Below are 23,299 nucleotides of genomic sequence, written 5' to 3' on the forward strand. Positions count from 1 at the left end.
CCCTGGGGAGGAGAGGCGGGAACCGCCGAGGGACCCCCGTGGGCCAATCAGCTGGCGACGCGAGTGTCACGTGACCAGGGATACGGTTGCCATGGGGATTATGACATTCCGGGCCTAATTCTCTAGCCCCCAATTAAAACTCCGGTTTTATTTTTGCCTGGCAGGAATGGCATTTACTACAGAAGAGAGGGGGGAAGACAAACCCCAACTAGAAATGTGCACTCATGTATGTCTCAGAACCATGATGTGGGGCAGTCTATATCTGTATGAGGGTTGTCAGGTGTGCTGTATGGGCTGTCCTGCATTTTGTCACTGTCCAGTAAAAAATTTGAGGTAATACTGGACATGTTTGTGTTCAGTATTACCTCTCTGGGTGTGTATGTGTATACCGGTATTACCTCTCTGGGCGTGTATGTGTATACCGGTATTACCTCTCTGGGCGTGTATGTGTATACCGGTATTACCTCTCTGGGCGTATATGTACCCAGGACATACTTGAAAACGAGAGGTAACTCTCAATGTATTACTTTCTGGTAAAAATATTTTATAAATAAAATATGTGTCCGGTATTACCTCTCTGGGCATGTACGTGTCCGGTATTACCTCTCTGGGCGTATATGTGTCCGGTATTACCTCTCTGGACGTATATGTGTCCGGTATTACCTCTCTGGGCGTGTATGTGTCCGGTATTACCTCTCTGGGCGTGTATGTGTCCTGTATTACCTCTCTGGGCATGTATGTGTCCGCTATTACCTCTCTGGGCGTGTATGTGTCTGCTATTATCTCTCTGGACATGTATGTGCCCGGTATTACTTCTCTGGACATAGTGACCTGACCTGTTTGGGTGGCTGCGGGATTTCCCTGAGCAGGGAGAGAGCCGGGCTGTTGCTCGATGGCTGGGCAGCTTCCTCCATCCTGATGGGCTGCTGCAAGGTCATGCAGCCAATCAGGTTGAGGTGTCAGGATCCTGGGGGTGGGGCCAAGGAGAGGAGGAAACAACATGGAACAGAGGGGTGTGCATGTCTGTCTCGAGCACTCACACCTTTCAACCATTGTGTCCTCTATTTTTGGAGAAGCCACCTGGCAATCCTAAACCCTGATAATTATGCATAATGTAATATGATCAACCTATAAATCTTCTGTTGCCAGTAGGGTTGCCAGATGTCCGGTTTTGAACCGGACAGGTAGGTAATTGTGCAGTGTGTCCGGTATAAAAATCGAGATAATACCACCTCATTACTACTGTCTAGACTGCACCGCAAGGGCTAGGGCTAGTGCGGCGGTTAATGCGGCGGGGGCCGTGGACGGTGGCCTGGAGCAATGAGGAGATGAGTGCTAAGCTGAGGAGAGTTTGACCAATCAGAGAACGGTGGCGCCAGAGACTCCTGCAGGGACAGATTCCGGTGCTGTCTGCCAGGAGATAAGGTAAGAAGAAACACAATTTGGGTTTAGGAGATGATATTGGGGGGGGAGGGGATATGAGATGATGATTATGGGGGGGGGGAATGAGATGATGATGATGGGGGGGAATTAGATTATGATGATGATGGGGGGAAATGAGATGATCATGATAGGGGGAATAAGATGATGATGATGGGGGGAATTAAATGATGGGGGGGAAATGAGATGGAGATGATGGGGGGAATGACATGATGATGGGAGTAGGAAATGAGATGATGATGATGGGTGGGGGAGATGAGATGATGATGGGGGGGGAGAATGAGATGATGATGATGGGTGGGGGAGATGAGATGATGATGGGGGGGAGAATGATATGATGATGGGGGAATGAGATGATGATGGGGGGATGAGATGATGATCTGGGATGAGATGATGATGGGAGAAATGAGATGATGATGAGGACGGTAGTGGTGGTGGTGTGAGAGGAGGATGAGGGGGGTGAGAGGATGAGGAGGGGGGTGAGAGCATGAGGGGGGGTTGCAACAATCTTGGAAGTAGTGGGAGAGAAGCATTAAGATCAGTATAGCTCGCCATGTATGACTGCAGGTATGTTATTTATAAATTATCTGACCTTTATGTCATTTTTTTTCTAAATTTCACTCCACATATGCACGAGTTTGCACTATTCCATATTCTATTTCGTAAAAAAAAAAATTTATGAAATAGAATTTGAAACGGTGCAAATTGGTGCTTACGTGGAGTGAAATTTAGAAAAAATTACGTAACGGCCTGAGAATTTATAAATAACATACCTCCCCACCAACCTTTCGAGCGCGCTGCATTTTTCACCATTCTGTCCAGTATTTTTGGGGAACCCTAGTTGCCAGGTATCAGCAAAGGGAAATAAAATAATCAGTTCTTTCATCAGTGTGATGTCACATACACAGAATGTGACATCATCAGAGCTCTACACAGATCCTGGAATCGTTTGGAGACAGTGTAGAAAAAAATTGCTCTTTGTAAGAAGCGAATAGTTTGTAATAAGAAGCTATGGTTTCCCCAGTAAGATATGAACACCATTTTATTAGTTCATATTGTTGGTTGTTTCTTTTGTTGAAAGGAATTGTTGCGAATGAATGAATTGTTTTCACTAGCACCATCATGCATGCACGGAAATTAAGCAAAGCCTTTCCTATTATTTTTTTAAGACAACTTTTCTCTTTTTCCAGGGAAGTTCCGAGTTCGATAACATAGAGTTTCTTAAACTTCTTCCAAGAGCCGAAGCAATTCGTTCAAAGCTGATACAACATTTCTATTTGATGGACCATCTGCGTGGCGTTAGCAATGTCATTCCGAGGCATAACATCAAGGAGTTATTTGGTAACACTTCCTGAATAAATGATCTGTTTTATGGATTACATGCTGCAATTACATAGAGACACCATGGAACCCACTGTTTTACTGGTGCAGTTCCATTTAATTACTCTTTGGTATTCCTTTATAAGCTCTCATTTGAGATTTTCCCAACACAGTGCAATATTTGGTTTCCCATTAGATCACCTTGTGTGAACACAACGAACAGTGCATCAAACATTAAAAATATATATATTGATTCCGCTATCTCCAGTTAAAGGGATTCTTACAGAAATCCAATTCAGACCCATCTTTCACAATATTTTAAGTCTGTAGGAACTCACCGGATCAAACTAAGATTGTCTCCCTGTCTTACTCCTCGCTTTTCTTGTTTCCCACCCCACACCCCCATCCAGGGAGATCAGAGGGTTTATCACTAAGTGGGAGGTAGATCTGGGTAGGGTCCTTGACCCAGAGGATATTTTCGAGGTTGCTTCCAAAACATCCATCTGTGCAACCACCAAAGAAAATTCAAATAAGCTGCGGTACGGGTGGTATTTAACCCCGGTGCGGGTCTAGAGAATGTGCCCAGGGTCTTCTCCCATGTGCCTGAGGGCTGCGGACAGAGAGCAGATTTCCTCCCCATGTGCTAGACCTTCCCAAGAATATCGGTGTTATGGGCCAAAATACACCAGCTGGCCCACGGTGTCATGGGTTTCGTCTGGCAGATGGATCCTTGGTCCTTCATATTAAACAGGAGCTAGATAAACATTTTAATAAACTAATCCAGAATATAATGACGACAACCAGGTGTGCCATAGCTGCCCGCTGGATGAAACCCGGACGTCTCACACTTACAGGAAGGAAAAACAAGTTCGGGTTTAACCTACAAATGGAGAGGCTAATGAGTATCCTTAGAGACTCTTTCCCCAAATTCCAAAGAACCTGGCAACCTCTGGTTCATTTATAACACCGTAAGGGGTACCCCTGCTTCCTCCTCTTCCATTACCGCCATACCGATCTAATGGGTTTGGCTCACACAGATAATAAGCCTCGGATGGACTTCTGGAGAGGACCCAGGGCTCTGTATCTAACACTATGTCATTGCTTGTGTTGCTGATCTCTAACCACTGTACTCTGCCACTACACCGCTGTACTGCTGCCAAAACCCTCTATCCCCCTCCTTTCTTTTCTGTACCCCCTTTCCTTACTGTACCCCCTTTCCTTTCTATACACCCCCTTTCCTTACTGTACCCCACTTTCTTTTCTGTACACCCCCTTTCCTTACTGTACCCCCCTTTCCTTTCTATACACCCCCTTTCCTTACTGTACCCCACTTTCCTTTCTATACACCCCCTTTCCTTACTGTACCCCACTTTCTTTTCTGTACACCCCCTTTCCTTACTGTACCTCCCTTTCCTTTCTGTACTACCCTTTTCTTTCTGAACCCCCTTTCCTTACTGTACCCCCCTTTATTTTCTGTACACCCTCTTTCTTTTCTGTACCCTTTCTTATCTGTACCTCCTTTCCTCTCTGTACCCCGCCCCCGAAACTGATGTAAGTAAACTACCAATACAATTTGTGTTAAAAAAAAAAATATATATATATATATATATTTTTTTAACACAAATTGTATTGGTAGTTTAGTATATATATATATGTATATATGTATGTCATGGGGATGAATTGGTTAAGTAGGACAACCTTGCAAGTTGAATGCTTTATTGCGGGGCTCTTCACCAAGTTCTCCAAAGGAGCAAGATCAGAAAACATTTATGAGTAGAGGGGCCACAACCTTATCATAATGTCAGTTTAGATACATTTAGAGACCTTACAATTAATATATTGCAACGTTTTGCAGGGATGTATCACATCCATACCATGTATATTGACATGACCTTAACTTACAAGCCAGTGGCAGTGTGAAAGAAACGTAAACCCTTTAAGTGCTGGCGCTCACGAGCACGTGATTGCTCTGACACAAGGACGACACGCTTCATTATAGAGCGTGTTCTGCACTCAGGAGCGCGATCTGCTCTAGAAAACTAGCAGGAACATTATGACGTAGCTATTACATCATGGGGGCACCTGGAGTGTCAGATGTCATGATATAGTAGCTACATCTCAAGGGCACCCAAAGGGTTAATTTAGCTGCCCGAGCAACTAGTATGAAATTAGCAAGAGTAGAGAGTCTAAGGCTGCGTGTATAGTGACCGAGACCGAGACGCGTGACGTCACCCGTCGCCGCTAGCGAAAGTTGTATTGGCCATTGATTGGTTCAGGGGCTGTCACATGAGGCGACAGCCCTTGAAAAATCAAATATTCCCGGCTTCCAAATATCGCGTCGCGCCGTCGCGCTTACTATAAGCGCACACGGTGGCGACAATGCATTTGTTTTCGGGCGACGTTGTGTCGCCGGCACTACAAGCGCGTCCTAAGGGCCACATTAACATCCTCTGTGGGCCACCTTTGGCCTGCGGGCCGCTAGGTAAAGAGCCCTGCTTTACCGAAACCAGCAGTGGTGTATATCTGGTATGAGAACTATTGAGCATGTTGCAGAGCAGAGACACTTGGAGCTAGGCAAACGTAAACAGGCCTCCGTTTTCTCTTCATGTTTCTTATTTTGCAGACGAGGCGACTGTAAAAAGGCTTATTCTAACAGAGCCTCATCAGCTCGTACGCTTCAACATTGCCCCAAAAAGGAACATCCAAATCACAGAAGAAGACCACCGCCTGAATCGAATCAAGGTGCGATGCAGCAGCTGGCCCCCACTTGCAATGTGGGCCCACTGGGTGCTTCGAAGTATCCTTTAATGCGTCAACGTCTCGCCACGACCTAGGGCAGGATATCCCTGCTTCAGCACCGGTGGCCACCATTGTGTCCAGTATTTTTGGAGAAGCCACCTGGCACCCCTGTATAACAGCATGCCACTCATTTTGTTATTTAAAAAAAAGATAAGTGCGATCTGTACTACAAGTATGGAATAAAACATATAAAGATGTTCTCTAATTAACATTCTTATGCCATGTTTAAAAGGACTGTTTTCTCCTGCAAATAAACAAAGTTAATGGCACTTGAAGTGAACAGATTCCTGTTTCGCTGACAAATATTTGTTCATTTGCAACATTTTTTTGGGGCCACCGAAGAAAATGATTCTCATTATTGTCTTAACAGCAAAAAAACAGCTTCCATTTTCCATACGTTTTTGGTTACACTTATCTTCGTCAACGCCATCGGACTCCTGATTGAAGCAGGTAAGGCTACGGCCTCAGTGTCGGCTCCTGCACACGTGCTGCATGGGTGCAAGCCGCGATCTGTGGTCTGTGCTGGAGCTGCAGGGGGGGGGAAGAAAAGCTTGCGACGGGGCTTGGGCGTGGCCATGATGTCACGCGGCTGGTTCGCCCTCATTGGCTGAACTGCCGCCGTGACGTGGCCAATGCTGGGCCGCCGCGCCAAAAGACAAAAATCTTGTCTTTTGGCCAAGGCGGTCGCGCATCGCGGCTTGTGCGCGCACGCACACGCCGACTGGGGCCTGCCCCATAGAGGGCTGTGCCTTGTGTGTGGCGTGCGCCGCAGAAGCCACTGGGGACCTAGTCTGAGGCGAGAGCTGCAGTTTTTTTTTTAGGGTGGGGTGGAAGGGGTTTGCACTTAAATTCAACACATAGAAATTGGAAAAGGGGTGACCATATGGCAGACACAGTTTGCATGCAGTTGCATCATTTTATCACCTGTAATTATCCAGGTACCACTCGCTTAAATGTGCTATTCCACCTAGAACAGGGGCGGCCAACTCCAGTCCTCAAGAGCTACACACAGGTCAGGCTTTTAGGATATCCCCACTTCAGCACAGGTGGCTCAATCTTCGACTGAAACCCTGATTGAGCCACATGTGCTGACGCAGGGATATCCTGAAACCTGACCTGTTGCTAGCCCTTGAGGACTGACCAAGTTGGCCACCCCTGACCCAGAAGAAAGCAAAGAAGAATGTCCGTGTCATGTTTTAAGGAATTAGGGTCAGATGTACTCCTTTTTTTTAAGCTTTGCTGGCCCTTAAGGCTATGTTTAAAAAATACATGGTCTGATAAAAAACAAACAAAAAGGTGTCAATCAGTTAATTTAACTTCTGGAACTTGCCACTGTCCTTACTTTATTCTGGTTCCAGGAAGGATGCGGTACCTGTGCACAGAATTGTACAAGTTTACATCAAACCAACCGGGCAGGGGTGGCCAACTCCAGTCCTCAAGGGCCACCAACAGGTCAGGTTTTCAGGATATCCCTGCTTCAGCACAGGTGGCTCAATTGGTCCTTGCTTCAGCACAGGTGGCTCAATCAGTGCCGAAACACCTGTGCCGAAGCAGGGATATCCTGAAAACCTGACCTGTTGGTGGCCCTTGAGGACTGGAGTTGGCCACCCCCCGCCACAGAGTATAAAGCTGAGAAGTCCCTGTATCCCCTTTGTATGCCATGATCTGCTCCAATGCATGCAGCAGAATTCAGCAGCGCAGAGCGATCACATATCAGCATTTATTCGAGGACGCAGAACAAAGAAAGATTGTCCGCGCCACGCCTCAGACCCGATGCACTGCGAGTTCTTCTTTGGCATTCAAAAGATGTAACAACATCTCCCCCTGTGTTTGCGCTCCACAGAACTTAGGGACAACATGAGCTCGGACTTTGCGTCTCTGAAAACGGCTTTGGCGGTGGAAAGATGGTTTGCTGTGATCGTCTTCATCTTGGAGATTGTGCTGAAGATGATAGATAATATTTCTGGGTTCTGGAAAAATAGCTGGAATGTGTTTGACTTTTTCATCACTGCCTTGGTGAGACAATCCACGCCTGCTTTACAGGGAGAATGTAGAAATGTGCCACGTTTTCAGTAAATTAAAGCGGCAGCCGGCGCTAATTGTCTTGCTTTTAACTTACTTTAAGACAGGGGTGGCCAACTCCAGTCCTCAAGGGCCACGAACAGGTCAGGTTTTAAGGATATCCCTGCTTCAGCACAGGTTGCTCAATCAGTGGCTCAGTCAAAGATTGAGCCACCTGTGCTGAAGCAGGGACTGATTGAGCCACCTGTAGTGAAGTAGGGACTGGCAACCACCTGTGCTGAAGCAGGGATATCCTGAAAGCCTGATCTGTTGGTGGCCCTTGAGGCCTGAGCCACTGATTGAGCTACCTATGCTGAAGCAGGGACATCCTTAAAACCTTTCCTGTTATTGGCCCTTGAGGACTAGAGTTGGCCACTCCTGCTTTAAGATATCTCTTCCTGCCTTTTTTGTAATGCTGTTTTTGTTTGTAAAATCGAATGCTCCGTTCAGGAGATTTGAGCGTTTGAAATGTTAAGTGCCCGGGATATTAAAATGAGTGACGTCTAATTACCACGGTAACATCAGAAACGAGAAAGCATAGTCGTCAACACTACAAAAAAAATATACAAAAGAACAGGCTCAGGGAGCAAGATACTTAACATTATATTAGTTAAGCTCATATAAGCTTCTGTAGGAGATTGCTGCTTTAAGGATCCGTCGCCCTGATACATAGGGAGGTGTACTGTACTGTAGCCAGTTCTTGACCAGTATGCATTTTCCCTGGCATTTAGACTAGGGTTAACATGGATGTTATACATCAGGGGTGCTCAACTCCAGTCCTCAAGCTCCCCCCCCCCCCACCAACAGGTCAGGTGTTCAGGATATATCTGCTTCTGCACAGGTGGCTCAATAAATCCCTGCTTCAGCACAGGCGGCTCAATCAGAGGCTCAGTCTTTGAGCCACCTGTGCTGAAGCTGGGATATCAACAGTGGCGGATTTTAAAAAAATGCCGCCCTTTGGCACCTACCTGGTGCCGCCCTCATCCTTCAGCGCGGCACCATTCCGTTGCCATGGCAATGGTGTTGCCCCGCATGGGTGATCGGCGTTTGCCAGCCGCTCGTGTGCATGTGCGATCAGCATTTGCCGATTGCGCATGCCGCCCCCAAATTCTGCCGCCTTAGGCCTGGGCCTTATATAGGGTTGCCAGATTGCTTCTCCAAAAATAATGGACACAATGGTACACCGGTGTGACACGCTCGAGACACACACACACACTCCTGTCACAGCTATCCGCTCCTTGCTGTTTCCTCCTCTCATTGGCCTCATCCGCAGGCTCCTGACACCTCGTGCTGATAGGCTGCATTACCCAACAGCAGCCAATTAGGATCTAAGAAGCTTCCCAGCCCCCTTAGCAACAGCCCTGCTCTCTCCCTGCTCAGGGAAATCCCGCGGCCCCCAAGCCAGTGAGGTCACTATGTCCAGAGCCATAATACCGGTATATTCATACATGCCCAGAGAGGTAGCACATGTCCAGTATTACCTCTAATTTTCTACTGGACTGAGTGTCCAAATAAAGGACTGCCCGGTTCAATACTGGACAGCTGGCAACCCTATATAGGAAATCCACCACAGCCTGAAAACCTGGCCTGTTAGGGGAGCCTGAGGACTGGCGTTGAGCACTCCTATTATACACGTCAGTCTATCAAAACAAATACCCAGCTGGCGTATGGCCCTAACTGTTTTACAGATCACTTTAACTCCAGCATATGTCGTGCCAATTATCCAAGTGCTACCTGCATAGCTAGTACTAATTCAATCGTAATCATAAGTAGTTTTATATTTTCATTAGTATCCCGGGAAATAGCTTACAGGAGGACTCTCAGGTCCAGTCCTTGAGACCAACCCATGGGCCAGGTTTGGAAGATTTCTCTAATTATCACACTGAGTATCAAACCTATCCCAGCTTCAAATTGCAAAGCCAGTATAACCAACCTCGCAGTGATGAGACCCAAAAGGTCGAGACAACTGTCTGTGAGTAGGCTTACTGGCTCTGCACTTCTGTAACCCAAGCTGGGCTGAAAAGCTGTGTAATGTGGCAAGCATAAGCTTATGGGGCCCGTGTTAAAATGGATTTGAAGCCAAAGGTGGCACTGTGTGCTTATTTGCATGTCTTTTCCCAGAATCCCTTGCTGCAGTGGAAGCACTGTGTGCTGGGTGATAATGGGGAAAGGCAGGATTGCAGATCTGTCTGAGAAATGTGAATGTGCTCACATGTGATATTTTAATTTGCACTAATTATCACTAAGACAACTTTAACATAGATGGAACCCGATGGAAATATCTTTTTCCACCTCATCTACTATGCAACTTACCCTGGAAACTTGGCCTTTTGGTTCCTCTCAAAGGTTACATTTAGGTTGCCCCTGCGCCCCCCCCCCTGCCTGCTCTCCTCCCCTGCCTGCACCCCCCCCCCCCTCCATCGCCCTGCACCGACGTCAATTGCCGCCACGCGGTCACGTGACCCCACGGCAGCATTTGACGCCAGGTTACCATAGCAGCGCGTCGCAGAAGACAAGATAGGAGAAGTTAGCGAGGCCTCGCGCGGTCCCCCCGGCATTACATTTAAATGCCTTGGGGGAGAGTGCGAGACCTCTGTAACCGCCGCGCCCCCCAGGTTTGCGCACCACTGCCCCAACCAACAGGGGAACACAATGTCACGTTGCCTCCTCTAACCTAAACCTCTAGACATGCCCATGATGGTGTTACATCATTATTTGTACATGTAACGAGCTTTCTCCCCGAGGCTCTTCCTCCACCAGGACTCCAAATCTTTGTTTCCTCCTCCCAAGCTCTTGCATCTTAAAGGTGCCGTCCACATGGCAGCACAGAGAACAGATGTCAGTGATGTACCCAGGCGTGCTCAACTCCAGTCCTCCCCCCCAACATGTCAGGTTTTCAGGATATCTGTGCTTCAGCACAGGGGGCTCAATCATCCTCTGGGGCTTGAGGACTGGAGTTAAGCCCCCTGCGCTAAACCTTGGAGGCTGATGATCTAGAAAAATCAGCTAATCCCAAATATTCTCTCATCAATCCTGAAGTTCAATTGTAATGTGAGCGATTTTGGATTTGTTTCACTTTTCTTATGTTCTACCTTTCGTTTGTCTTATTGCATGTGAAGAACCCTCTTCCACATATATACCTAAAAGGGTGTATGAATTCTCTAATAAAAGGTATAGCCTTTCTATACCCTTGTTATTTATCTAGGACAAACAAACAAAATGTGTGATGCCTTTCAGTGCTGGGAGAGGGCCCGCAAAGTAAAGTTTTGCAATATACAACAATATAGGTTGTATTATATTCTGTTACTTACGATTATTATGGATAAGAAGCAAAAGGTAAAACTGCGCTCATTTACATGTGATTACCCAGAATCCCTGGCTGCAGTGGAAACACTGTATGCTAAGACAGGGGTGCGCAAACGGGGGGGGGGAGGGGGCAGCGATTACAGAGGCCCCCGCAGTCTTCCCCAAGGCATTTAAATTAAATGCCGGGGTCCTCGCGAGGCCTCTGTAAGTATCTCTTACCTTGACTCAGACGACGCGTTGCTATGGTGACGCCACGGGGTCACGTCATTTGACGCTGTAGGAAGGTAGAGGGGAGGCGCGAACACGGAGGCAGTGCTGGCAGGGGGGCGTAGTGCCAAAAGATTGCGCACCTCTGTGCTAAGAGATGATAGGGAAGGGTGAGGTTGCAGACGTGTCTGAGACGTGAATGTGCTCACAAGTGGGGTTTATATTTGATGTTAATTACGGAAATGTATATTTTTTTACTTTTAGTCTATCGTCCCCGAACTCGCAAGATCCGTGTATGCGTTGGAAAACACTTCGACCATGCAATTTCTGCGCATTTTTCGGATCCTGCGCCCTTTAAAGCTATTTTCCAGATTTCGACAACTTAGGATCATTATACTGGCCATAGGAAAGTCATTTAAGGTAACGCAGCCATGTGCAGCCAAATAGCATTATACTGCTGGAGACGCAACTGCCTGACCACTGCGACACACAGCATGTCGATGGAGACACAACTGCAAAACAGACATACAGTATGCACAAAGGGATAAGGAGAGATTTATATGTCAAAAAATGCAAAACATTCTTCCATGAAAAATGAAATTTTAAAATATGTGAATTAAGACTAGTTACTGTGTGTGTGTATATATATATATATTATATACATACATATATATATGTATATGTTTATATATCACAGAATGTGCTTTGACACGACGCTAGTGCATACTTTGTGAGCTGTCTGTGGATTGTAGATGTTGCCAACAACAATTGTTTAAAAATATGGATTGCGGAGGTAATACTGTATCTTTCTATTGAATATCTGGATATATATGATGGTTCTGGGGTGTAAGATGCCAAATTGCCATGTTGGAGGCAGTTATAGGATGGAGGAGTGATAAAATGAATTGGGTTTTTTTTTAATGGAGTTTTTATAATGTGTATGTACAGTATATCTTTAATTATATAGCGCCATCCAGGTACACAGCGCTTCACAGCAGTAATACACGTGACATAACAATATAACACAATGGGAATAAGCGCTTCAGACATGAAAGCAACAATAGGAACAGGAGTCCCTGCCCCGAAGAGCTTTCAATCTAAATAATACTGTGTCTGTGTGTTGGATAAAAATCCTGCAACACATTTTCGGAATATAAGGGAGTAGAAATACATGTGAATGTTTTTATGTGTGAACATGAGTATTACATATGACGTGTACTGTTGGGATCCCTGCACGGCGTCTCTTTGATAACAGCTTGAAATAATAATAATTTATGCTGCAGAATAATATCATGCTATATCTGTGTTGTGCAATATATTTGATGATCATTTTGAAAGTAGCAGAGCATTTTAATGATGTGTGTTACTGCTTTCTTCCTCAGGCCATGACTTTCATCATACTTATGCTACTCATATTGACTTATGTATTTACTGTGTCTGGAATTAGCATCTTTCAGACTTACACCCGTTCAGACAGGACAGATTTACAATTCAACACGTACTTCAGGTAAGCAGAGGACACGTTCCGCTATTGGTTTCAAGTGAGTAGACCGGATTTCAGCTATTCAAGTTGCAAACCAAGCAATATCCTACATGTATGTTTTTTTTTAATAAATCAGTTCTGTACTATGAGAAAATACATTTTTTTAAACAACTCTGAATTACATTTTTTATGTATTATAATGTAACAAGCCTTTTTTGTTTCTATAGCAAACATTTACCTGTCACATCCCCTTCCTCTTCTGAAACAGGCTCTGGCACACCTCTTTTTTAGCCGTGCCCTCTGTCTAGCAGTGCACCAATTGTATCTAGTGACTGCCTGGTCACATGATCTTCCGCACAGAACTTTGCATCTTGGGTCCTCTTCTGCTGCACTGACAGACATTTAGTGAACCCCTGAGCTGAATCTTCGCTAATCAATCACAAGAGAACGGATCGATCAGGAACTTTGCTAATTACTTTCTGTGTGGATTGTATTGGTGCACATATTAAAGGGGAAGACAAATAAAATGTAAGAAAAGAAACGGCAGCTTGGACTGCGGCTTTAACACATTTCCCAATCACTGAGGCCAGAATTTAGACAATGCTGAATACTATTTAAATTTAAAGGCACATTTCCAGGAATAGCTTCTAATTAACATTAGTGGGGGTTGGAAAAAACACTGCAGGAAAAAGGTACTGGTATTGGGTACTGGTAAGGTGCAAGCAAAATCATTTCCCAAGAAGTGTGCAGATATGAGTCCACATCAGCATGAGAAATTGCAGCTGGTGAGTAAAAAATAAATAATAAGAAAAGACAATGCATGTTTCATCTATCCTTTTCATAGCAGCTTCCAACAATAATTATTAGCATGAAGCCTGCAATAAAAAGGGTACGTATGGTCAGGCACGTCCCCCATTCAGTCTTCTTCTGCCTCCTCTCCTCTTGCTCTGCCACGTGCTCCCGGACGGGTTATCACCTCGGCCCTAATAGGTGTAAGTAAGGTCAACCACCTATCTGAATCCTGCTTGCCCCTATTGAACCTAGTGCTGTCAGGTGGCTTCTCCAAAAATACTGTATGCAATGGTGAAAGGTGCACACACGTACACACAGGCACATGTACACAGACACATACCTAGCCGCCCCATGCTGTTCCCTCCTCTCCTTGGCCACACCCTCAGCCTCCTGACACCTCCTTCTGATTTGCTGCATTACCCAGCAGCAGCCAATCAGGATGGAGGAAGCTGCCCAGCCCTCTAGCAGCAGCCCTGCTCTCTCCCTGCTCGGGGAAATCCCGCGCCCACATCCCCCACCCCCTTCCCCAAGACAGTCAGGTCACTGTGTCCGGAGAGGTAATACCGGACACATACATGTCCGGTATTACCTCTATTTTTTTAATGGACAGTGTCTAAATACAGGACAGTCCGGTTCAATGCTGGACACCTGGCAACCCTAACTGCACCATTAGGTTTTGAACATGCACATAACCAGTGTTTTTTTCCTCCTCTTAATTCATACCGGCTTTCCTTTAGCTTGTTTCTCTACCATTCCCACCCAATGTCAATCAATGAATGTGTAATGTTGGTATCCATTCATAGGAGGGAGGGGTAACTGATGTCACATTCCTACTCTGCCTTCTTTCTCTTATGCAGTACCAGAGGAGGGAGGGGAGTAGCGGGTATGATGCCTTTTATTGGACCAACAAGTTGCTGATACGTTACAAGCTTTCCAACCTCTCAGGGTCCTTCATCGGGTATGGCAGAAATACAGAAACACAATATAACATACAGTGTATGTAAGAGGGATATCTGGTTACAACGTCACGTTACCATGGCAACGCAGCGCCATTGGTGACGTCCATGGCGTCATTTGACGCTGGGATTCGAATGGAGAAGGAGGGCGGCACCACATGTAAGTTCCATGGTGCGGCGGATTTTCAAATCCCCCGCTGCAAACACTGTATATAATATTGTGTTTCTGTATTTCTGCCATACCCGATGAAGGACCCTGCGAGGTTGCGGAAGCTTGTAACATATCAACTACTTGTTGGTCGAATACAAGGGATCATACCCCCTACTCCCTCTCCTTCCTCTGTTACTACATGGAAGAAAAGAGCAGCACTGCGACCCATCCTTCTTCGCTTCTTTCTCTGAGGACTTTACCTAATGTGATGCCTCCTGGTTCTAGAAAATAGTCCAGCTCTATTCCATTTGGCTTTTGGATGAGGCTAAACATGATCTCGAGCACAGTCAAGATGGCTTCAGTGTATAGAACAAAGGTCCTTATGGATATTTGTCAAAGCGGCTGTTCGGGATGTTTTCAGGCAGAAATTCCCATACACCTTTATGGGGATTTTCAGTGGAACACGGCCCTTTGGGATACATAGAATTCTCATCAGCCTTATCAAACCCTCACTGGGGTTAGGGATGCCACATTTAAGTTTGTAGAGTATGGGACCCCCTGAAATCCAGTGTAACGCCATAACGAGTGATCTATGATTTGCAAACGCTTTGAGCTGAACAATATGTCCTGTGTGACCTCTATAGTCTTAGGTTTTTATCATCTCTACTCTTGGCTGGGCGGGGAAAGACAAGTAGCGGTGGGAGAAAAAGTAACGCTTGTAGGGGCGGGTGTCATGGTATTATGAAATGACCCAGGCAGTGCCCAAACTTTCTTGTTATAATAATTTAGTAAGGCGACATCTCCCGGAAAAGGGAACTATTCACCCATGTTACCCTTGCTCTTATTTTCCTCCCACAGCGACATGCCCAATGCGCTGGTCACCAGCTTCATTATGTTTACAGCGGATCACTGGTATGCACTACTTCAGGACACCTGGAAAATTACAGATCTCAATCGGACCATTACTGGACTCTATGTGATCGTTTGGCTTTTGATTGCTACTTTCATCTTCAAGAACATCATTGTAGGAATCATGGGTGAGTCTCGAGTAATTCACTTACTGTTACATTTGGAGATATACCTATGTATGTATGTATGTATGTGTATATATATATATCCCATAGCAGGGGTGGCCAACTCCAGTCTTCAAGGGACACCAACAGGCCAGGTATTAGGAATATTCCTGCTTCCGCGCAGGTGGCTCAGTTATTCTGACTGAGCCACTGATTGAGCCACCTGTGCTGAAGCAGGGATATCCTTAAAACCTTATCTGTTGGTGGCCCTTGATGACGGGAGTTGACCACACCTGTCATATAGGCTTTGTATTGGATACTGTTGTTGTTACCTGCATCATGTTATTCTGCAATATATTTTAGGTTCCTCCAGCAGGAAAGATGATATTGCAATATTACCCACGTGACAGCAGTCATACTTACGCACTTTGGCTGTATTAACTTGAGAGCCATAACGCAGATCCAACTCCTCAGATTAAAACATGTTTCCTTGTGAGGCCGAGTCCCCAGTGGCCATGGCTGCACGCGCGTTAGAGCGTCTGGCGGTGTGTGCAGAGGTAAAAGCCGCGAGCTGCGGTCTAGGGGTAGCAATGGGATGTGCGGGGGGCGCGGCCATGAAGGGGCGGGCGCGCGGCCATGATGGATGGACAGGGGGTGCGGCCATAACGGTCTACACTATCTACACAACCATTGGTTGCTAGTCAACCACGTGATCGCGTTGCTACAGGGAAAGAAAAAATCCTTGTCTTCCCCTCCAGCGGTCGCGTCATCACGCTTTGCACACCCATGCACACACGGCGACTGGTGCCTGCCCCATAGAGGGCTGTTTTCTGGTGTGTGGCACGCCCGCCTTAGCGCGCTGCAGCGGCCACCGGGGACTCAGCCTAAGACCTCTTCCAGAGCTTTCCGCAGTGATAATTACCTCTCTTTCATATGCTTTAGAACCTCAGATATATCGGCCTGTATTTTTAGACCTTGTGAGAATTAAAAAATAGCAGTGAAGCCATGTGCTGCGTGTCAGGGAATATTTGAAGCTTTATCAAACGAATGGGAGTATAGTCTCCCTTAACAAGAAGAAAACAGAGAGAAGGAGCGGCTCAGTGAATACAGATCTGGGGATCCTGGTTTCATTCCCAGTGTCGGCTCCTTGTGACCTTGGGCAAGGTCACTTTATCTCCCTGTGCCTCAGGCACCAAAAACATAGATTGTAAGCTCATCTGTGCATGGACTGTGTCTGTAAGGCTGCGGTCCCAATCATCACTGTGACACGCGCGCCCGGCGGGGGGGGGAGGGAGGGAAGTGCGCGTGCACAGTGCTAACCGCGATCTGCGGTCTTTCAGGGAGAGAGGGAGATTGCGACGGGAGGGGGGTTTTGCGGGGGCGTGGCCATGACCTCACGCGGCCGGTACGCCCTTATTGTGTGAACCGCCAGGGGGGGCGTGGCCACGCCTCCGTCGCAAGTTCTAAACTCAATGTCATTGAGTTTTTAAAAAACTGCCAGTACGGCGCGGCTGCACCTTCAGCGGGATGGTGAGTACTGGGCCCAGCCCCATTGAAGGGCGGTGCTTATACGCACAGCGCACGCCCAGGCGTGCGCTGTAGCCGTCACTGGGACCGCAGCCTTACAATTCCTATGTGCTGCATACCACGCGCTATACTGTAATCGTGACGCGCTTTGAGTCCCATTGGGAGAAAGATGCTATATCAAATAAAGTTGTTATTAAAACTGCTTCACGGCACATGGAATTGCCAGAGTGCTGTCTATCTGATTAAATGATGCGTCCGTGACTTATGACGACCATGTTACAAAGACTAATTAACAAGAGAGATTGGATTTCCTTTATTAAAGAGGGCTCGCAGCTTCAAATACCTGGCCAAGAATAACATTGATATTGCTGCTGCTACTATCTTAGTTACTGGGTCAAGTGTTGAACAGAACTTGCTCAGTGTGTGCTGTCTGTTTGATTTTCTTTGTCAGTTAATAATTTCCAGGCTCTACGGGCTAACTTGGCCCGTGAAGTGAAGCAAATCGAAACTCAGCGAAAAGCCAACCTGTTTAAAATGCAGCTCTTTAACAGGTAAGAGACCTTGTACACGTTGCACTCTCCAAGGTCCCCCGCACATTACCTTTCATGACACACCTGTGACTTGCCAGCAGGAAGATTCCGAGAAGCCTTTGGTTTTAGTAGCTCGGATCTGCCAAACCGGTAATACCAGCGCTGCGAAAATAGGTTAACGCGCCCGGGAGTAACCCCTTCGGTGCCAGATGCGCAAAACAACGCGTTGCTTCGCAGGGATGAAAGATTGGCCTAGCTCTGGAGTGGCCAACTCCAGCCACCCAGGGCCACCAACAGGTCAAGTTTTAAGGGTATCCCTGCTTCAGCACAGGCGGCTCAATCAGTGGCTCAGTCAAATGTGCTATAAAACCTCAAGCCTGATACTTGTACCTTTGCTACAGGGACCTGTGCTGTGTTTTTACTTCATTTTGCTCCAAGTACCCACCTAACCTCCAGTGAAAGCTGTAGATTGTTCTTTTATTATTTATTTATAAGAATATTTTACCAGGAAGTAATACATTGAGAGTTACCTCTCGTTTTCAAGTACGTCCTGGGCACAGAGTTCCAACAATACATGGTTACATTAAATGAGCAGAGGTTATACAGTCAATTCACAGACATTTCATGGACAGTTAGAGTTGGAAAATTGGGTGCAGGGGATAAAGGGCTGGAGAGTTTCAGATTGAAATACAGCAATTTTAACACCAACAGATATCAGCGAACGGCGGCCTTTGGGCCGACGCAGATGTAGACAGAAGGGGTTCAGAATGAATGCAGCTGTGATTTCAGAGTCCTTTAGGCCTACATTTGCAAAGCTATTAAACACATTTTCGTCAATTATTATGCCAGAGAAGGCCTTTCCCTTTCTGAACACTGCCAGGTACATTGCTAAAACAGAACTCAAAGCCAACAGCACTATATATCAGCGTGATTGGGTTCCAAAACACATTGGGCCAACGTTTACAATAAGGATGAAAGATCAAGGCAGGGACCCACTTGGGCAGATTCACGTGAACACCAGATGTCAGTGTATAAGGCCGTGTGTGACACTGCGGCATGTTGTATATAAGGAGCCCCAAGTGACACACACACCTGTGGCTGAGAAATCCCAAAGGCAGAGAAGCTGAATGCACAAATACAGAGACAAAGAGGTTCAAAAAAACAAAAACAAAGCGTTCATTGATGAAGTGCAAGCAGTCACGTGGTGACAGATTCTAAAAAGAACGTGATCTTGGTTTCTTTATATTTATTTTATATCTTAAGGACCTAATCCAATAAAGTGATTATTGGGCGCAAATAGTTTTAGGAAAAAAGAAAACCTTGGCTTTATAACTGCTTAACAACTGCGGGTTGCACATTAAGGGTTATATCATGCTTTAAGGCAGGGGCGGCCAACTCCAGTCCTAATGCCCCCCCCACCCCCCCGAACAGGTCGGGTTTTCAGGATATCACTTCTTCAGCACAGGTGGCTCGACTGTGCCACTGATTGAGCCACCTGTGCTGAAGCTGGGACGATTGAGCCACCTGTGCTGACGCAGGGATATCTTGGAAACCTGACCTGTTGGTAGCTCTTGAGGACTGGCGTTGGCCACCCATGCGCTAAGGAGTCATTCAATATACGCTGAAGCAGCCTTTCTGGTCGTTATTGGCTAAAAACTCCCATAGACTTCAATAACAACAACCCGTAAGGCCGCTTGGGATCGTGTTGAATTACCCCTTTAGTACACATCAGACCAGAGTATAGGTAATATGCTGACATTAGCACACGCAGAACCGTGCGTACATACAGAAACCCTTTAGGTGACTACTAAATCTAGTGACCACTTGACCGGTCTTGCTTGAGAATGAGTTGGGAGGAATCAGCGACACATTCAATCTCTAAACCTGTGTTTTTATCTTTCAGGAGGCAGAGTGAGGTGTCTCTCATCAAAGAAGCCACAAGGCAAGTGGGCTTTATAGTTTGTTTTTCACTTGCTTGTACAGCATTACACCACCCCCATAGCGCGCCTATCCCCACTTAGTGACCAAGGCCAGAGAAGCAATAGGCCCTTTAAGCACCAAACGCGTTGGATCCCTTCTTTGCACATCAACAGGGCAACAAACTTAACTCTATCTAATAACAGGGGGTCATATAAGTCCCACTGTGTTTTGTGGCTTATCCCCCCACCTCCCCCCACACCCCCTTCTCCTTCCCTTTACAGGTGGTCTTCCAACACACTTGTATGAAGATATCTGGATTAAAGATGCATTGGGCAGTTCCAATTATTTTAACTTCTTTAACCCAGGTGGCGTAAGCTTATAGGGGGTTCCCTTGTTTAAATGGATTAAGAAGTAATGACACCGTGAGCTCATTTGCATGTCATTACCCAGAATCCCTGGCTGCAGTTGTATGCTAAGAGATCATGGGGAAAGGCAGGGTTGCAGACCTGTCTGAGACATGTGAATGTGCTCCCCACGTGGTATTTTTATTTACTGTACACTGGTGGAGTTTTGTCACTTCTTTTATCCACCATAACCTTTTTTTAATGTCTATTATTATTTTAACAGAGATTGAACTAATTTTTGCAGCAGTAAGGCAGCCTAATTAGTAAAAGAAAATCTGGTATTCTTACTTATGCTGCAAGTAAAAACAAACGAACTTGAAGCGCATCGCTCTGATTAGGAGTGAACTTGAGCCATACGTTTCACTACGGATAACCCCAAAACACTTGTGGGCGAGTATTATCGATCGGCTCACTGTAAGGCTAGAACAGTAGAGATTTTTCTTGTTCATTCTCAGTGCCCGAGAGGGATCCACACACGGGTATCCTACAGGGCAACAGGATCCAAATACAGCTGATTACGGGCCACAGATAAGAAATCCTGACTCACAGTCGTCGCAAAATATTGAGCCAGAAGGTGATTGTTAGATTGTGTGTGTATGCAACTTATTCTGTGAGCTACATCATCTTTTTGACAGTCCTCAAATACTGATTTAAGATATGCAATAGAAGTATTTATGCCAAGAGCGGCCAACGCCAGTACTCAGGGGCCACCAACTGGTCAAGTTTTAAGGATATCCCCGCTTCAGCACAGGTGGCTCAATCAGTGTCTCAGTGGAAGACTGAACCACAGATTGAGCCACCTGTGCTGAAGCGGGGATATCCCTAATACCTGACCAGTTGACGGCCCTGGAGGGCTGGAGTTGGCCCCCCCTGATCTATGCAATGATGGGGCATGGCCACTGTAGGCCACAGCAAAGCTGTTCTTTGTTGCCGTTATGCGATGCAGAAAGTTTCAGTGAAGTTAAAGCAGCATTCCCTGCCCCCTTTGTTTACATAATGGGAACAGGTGGGATCCAGCAGGGTGGGACCACCCTATTTTTAGTACCAGGGACCTCCTCGTTCCCAAGATATTTACCAGTAAAGTTAGCGGGATTACTGGTTTTTAAAGGGGGAGGGGGTGTTTAACTGGTCATCCAACTGACGACTGAGCCACTTGTGCTGAAGCAGGGATATCCTGAAAACCTGACCTGTTGGTGGCCCTTGAAGACTGGAGTTGACCATCCCTGCTTTAGTCTTAAATATGTACCGAAATATGAATTAATTCACTAGTTCACTGTCAGTCTTCCAGCTTCATTCGTTTCCATCCTGGCCTTTTGTTCCCCAGTTGATTGGGACACCTTTGTCCACAAGAACCTGCCGATTCTCAAGGAGCAGTATGAGGACGATAGGACCACGTGGCCCAGAGACTCCCTGTTCAAATATTTTGAGTTGATGGAGCAGTTACAGTCCAATCTAGACGAGCGGAAAAAGCTCCAGCAATACGCAGGTAAAACGTGAGAATATGAGTAAGAATGAGCTATAGGTCACCTTTTAATAAGACTAACCAGAAATATAAGAAGAAATAGAAAAATAATAAGAACGTTAGTCATCTACACAAGAATTGAAGAAAGTTCCCATAGGAGTAATAGTAAAATAACAGAAGCAGAGATCTCACACCTGTTATCCCCCTCCTTCTCCCCCCCTTTTTTTTTTGTCGTCTTGTTTTTTTGCTTGTTTACAAACAGATAACATGTTACAATTTTGTTAAGAATATTTTTTTATTCCACGTCTGAAAGTTCTAAATATGCAATGTTTTATTTGATATGAAAAAATTCAATAAAAATGTGAAGTTGGGGAAAAAAAACAAACGTGCGCTCGACCCGCGCTTCCCATGGAGCGAGTTAATTTATTCTACAGGCCAACGGGATGCAAATGTCTCACCTCCCTATGCTGAAAAAACCCTCTCTCTCAACAGCTCAAATGCTCCTAAACCTCCATGACCAGCAAGAGAGTTCCACGTAAGCGTTCCCATTCATTAGCACAAACTTGCGACTCTTCGTTGCTTCCGACAAATCCTCCAGGAGGGGAGAGAGAACGCCAGAGGCATCAATAAACTAGCTCTCTCCTAGTGCCGTGTGTTATTTTTGTCATCTTCGTCGCAACAGTGCCACCTAGGAAAAGCTGGCGTGCCATGGACATGTAACCATGAGCAAGAACGTTGGCTACATCTGTATGTCAAGGCGTTGCAGGCCCTTGTGACAACAAAAGGGGGTTGAGAACCGATTATCTCATGGTTGTGTTACATAACCGCCTGCGGACTAAACTCCAGCAGAATGTACATAAAAGGCTCTTCTACTGAATCGGAGCTGAGGAATCATCAGGAAGGAGTGATTGGGAAGTACAGGCAACAAGCAACTGTAAGCAAGACATGGTTATAGATTAAGATTGCAAAGATATAGATAAATATATTTCATTTTTTTTTAATGGATAAGAAGCAAAAAAAGGTGGCAATGCGTGCTCATTTGCCTGTCATTTCCCAGAATCCCTTGCTGCAGTGGAAGCATTGTATGCCAAGAGATAATGGTGAGAAGCAGGGCTGCAGACTAGTCTGAGACATGTGAATGTGCTCACAAGTGAGATCATTATATATATATATAAAATATATATATATATATATATATAATCATAAATTACAGGAGATAGATTATATAAATAATCGCTCAACCCCGTTATAGCGTGATCCGCTTATAACGCGGTCTGAGCTTGGCTCCCAAAACATCACATAGCTTTTGTTCCCCGGCCACCTGCACCGCCATGCTAAAGACGCGACCCAGCTACTCAAGCGGCACCGCACTAATGACGTTGTAAGGTGTGTGTTCTTTGTTAACTATTCAAAGTTTTATTGGTATGTCCACAAAAAAAAAAAAAAATCACCAAAACATCTATTCAAAGCTTTATTGGTAACAGAAACACACACCCCACCCCCTGCGATGGCTGACCCGTGGTGTCGGATTCCCTGCACCGGCCATTTTTTTCCCGCGATCTCATTATGTAGACCTGAGCACCGTGTTATAACCGGGTTCAGAGGTGTGTGTGTGTGTGTGTGCATGTGTATGTGTGTATATATATATATATATATATATATATTTTTTTTTTTACTGTAATTTATGATTCATCCGAGTGCTTGGCTGTTCTGTAATGTTCAGCATTACTACACTGTCAACAACTAGCCATTTCATAAAGCAGTTTTCCAAGTGAAATTAAACAAGACTATTATTTCGACAACAAATGCTACGTATGCCATTGCAAATAAATCAGTCTGAACATTTCCAGGAGAATGCAACTCCAAGCAAAGAAACTGGTTTTATGGGGTGTGTCAACTGCATGCATGAGATTAAAAGCTACCTGCAT

The 23,299-nt window shown here is 45.8% G+C and overlaps 2 protein-coding genes across 2 annotated transcripts in view; one reads left to right on the plus strand and one right to left on the minus strand.

Moving 5' to 3' along the window:
* RPL37A (ribosomal protein L37a) overlaps positions 1-23,299 on the minus strand; it is a 359,890-nt gene that overhangs the window by 253,288 nt on the left and 83,303 nt on the right. The window lies entirely within an intron of this gene.
* Positions 76-22,324, plus strand: CATSPER2 (cation channel sperm associated 2). Its single transcript, XM_075575498.1, has 14 exons — positions 76-226; positions 1,251-1,425; positions 2,631-2,781; positions 5,384-5,557; positions 5,941-6,009; positions 7,403-7,575; positions 11,398-11,553; positions 12,516-12,640; positions 15,374-15,552; positions 17,507-17,606; positions 19,489-19,527; positions 20,365-20,483; positions 21,234-21,395; positions 21,864-22,324. Exons 3-14 carry the CDS (start codon positions 2,721-2,723, stop codon positions 21,908-21,910), a joined length of 1,404 nt encoding a protein of 467 aa, XP_075431613.1. The 5' UTR covers positions 76-226; positions 1,251-1,425; positions 2,631-2,720; the 3' UTR covers positions 21,911-22,324.

Source organism: Ascaphus truei, chromosome 18 (assembly GCF_040206685.1).
Source record: "Ascaphus truei isolate aAscTru1 chromosome 18, aAscTru1.hap1, whole genome shotgun sequence".
Taxonomy (NCBI): Eukaryota; Metazoa; Chordata; class Amphibia; order Anura; family Ascaphidae; genus Ascaphus; species Ascaphus truei.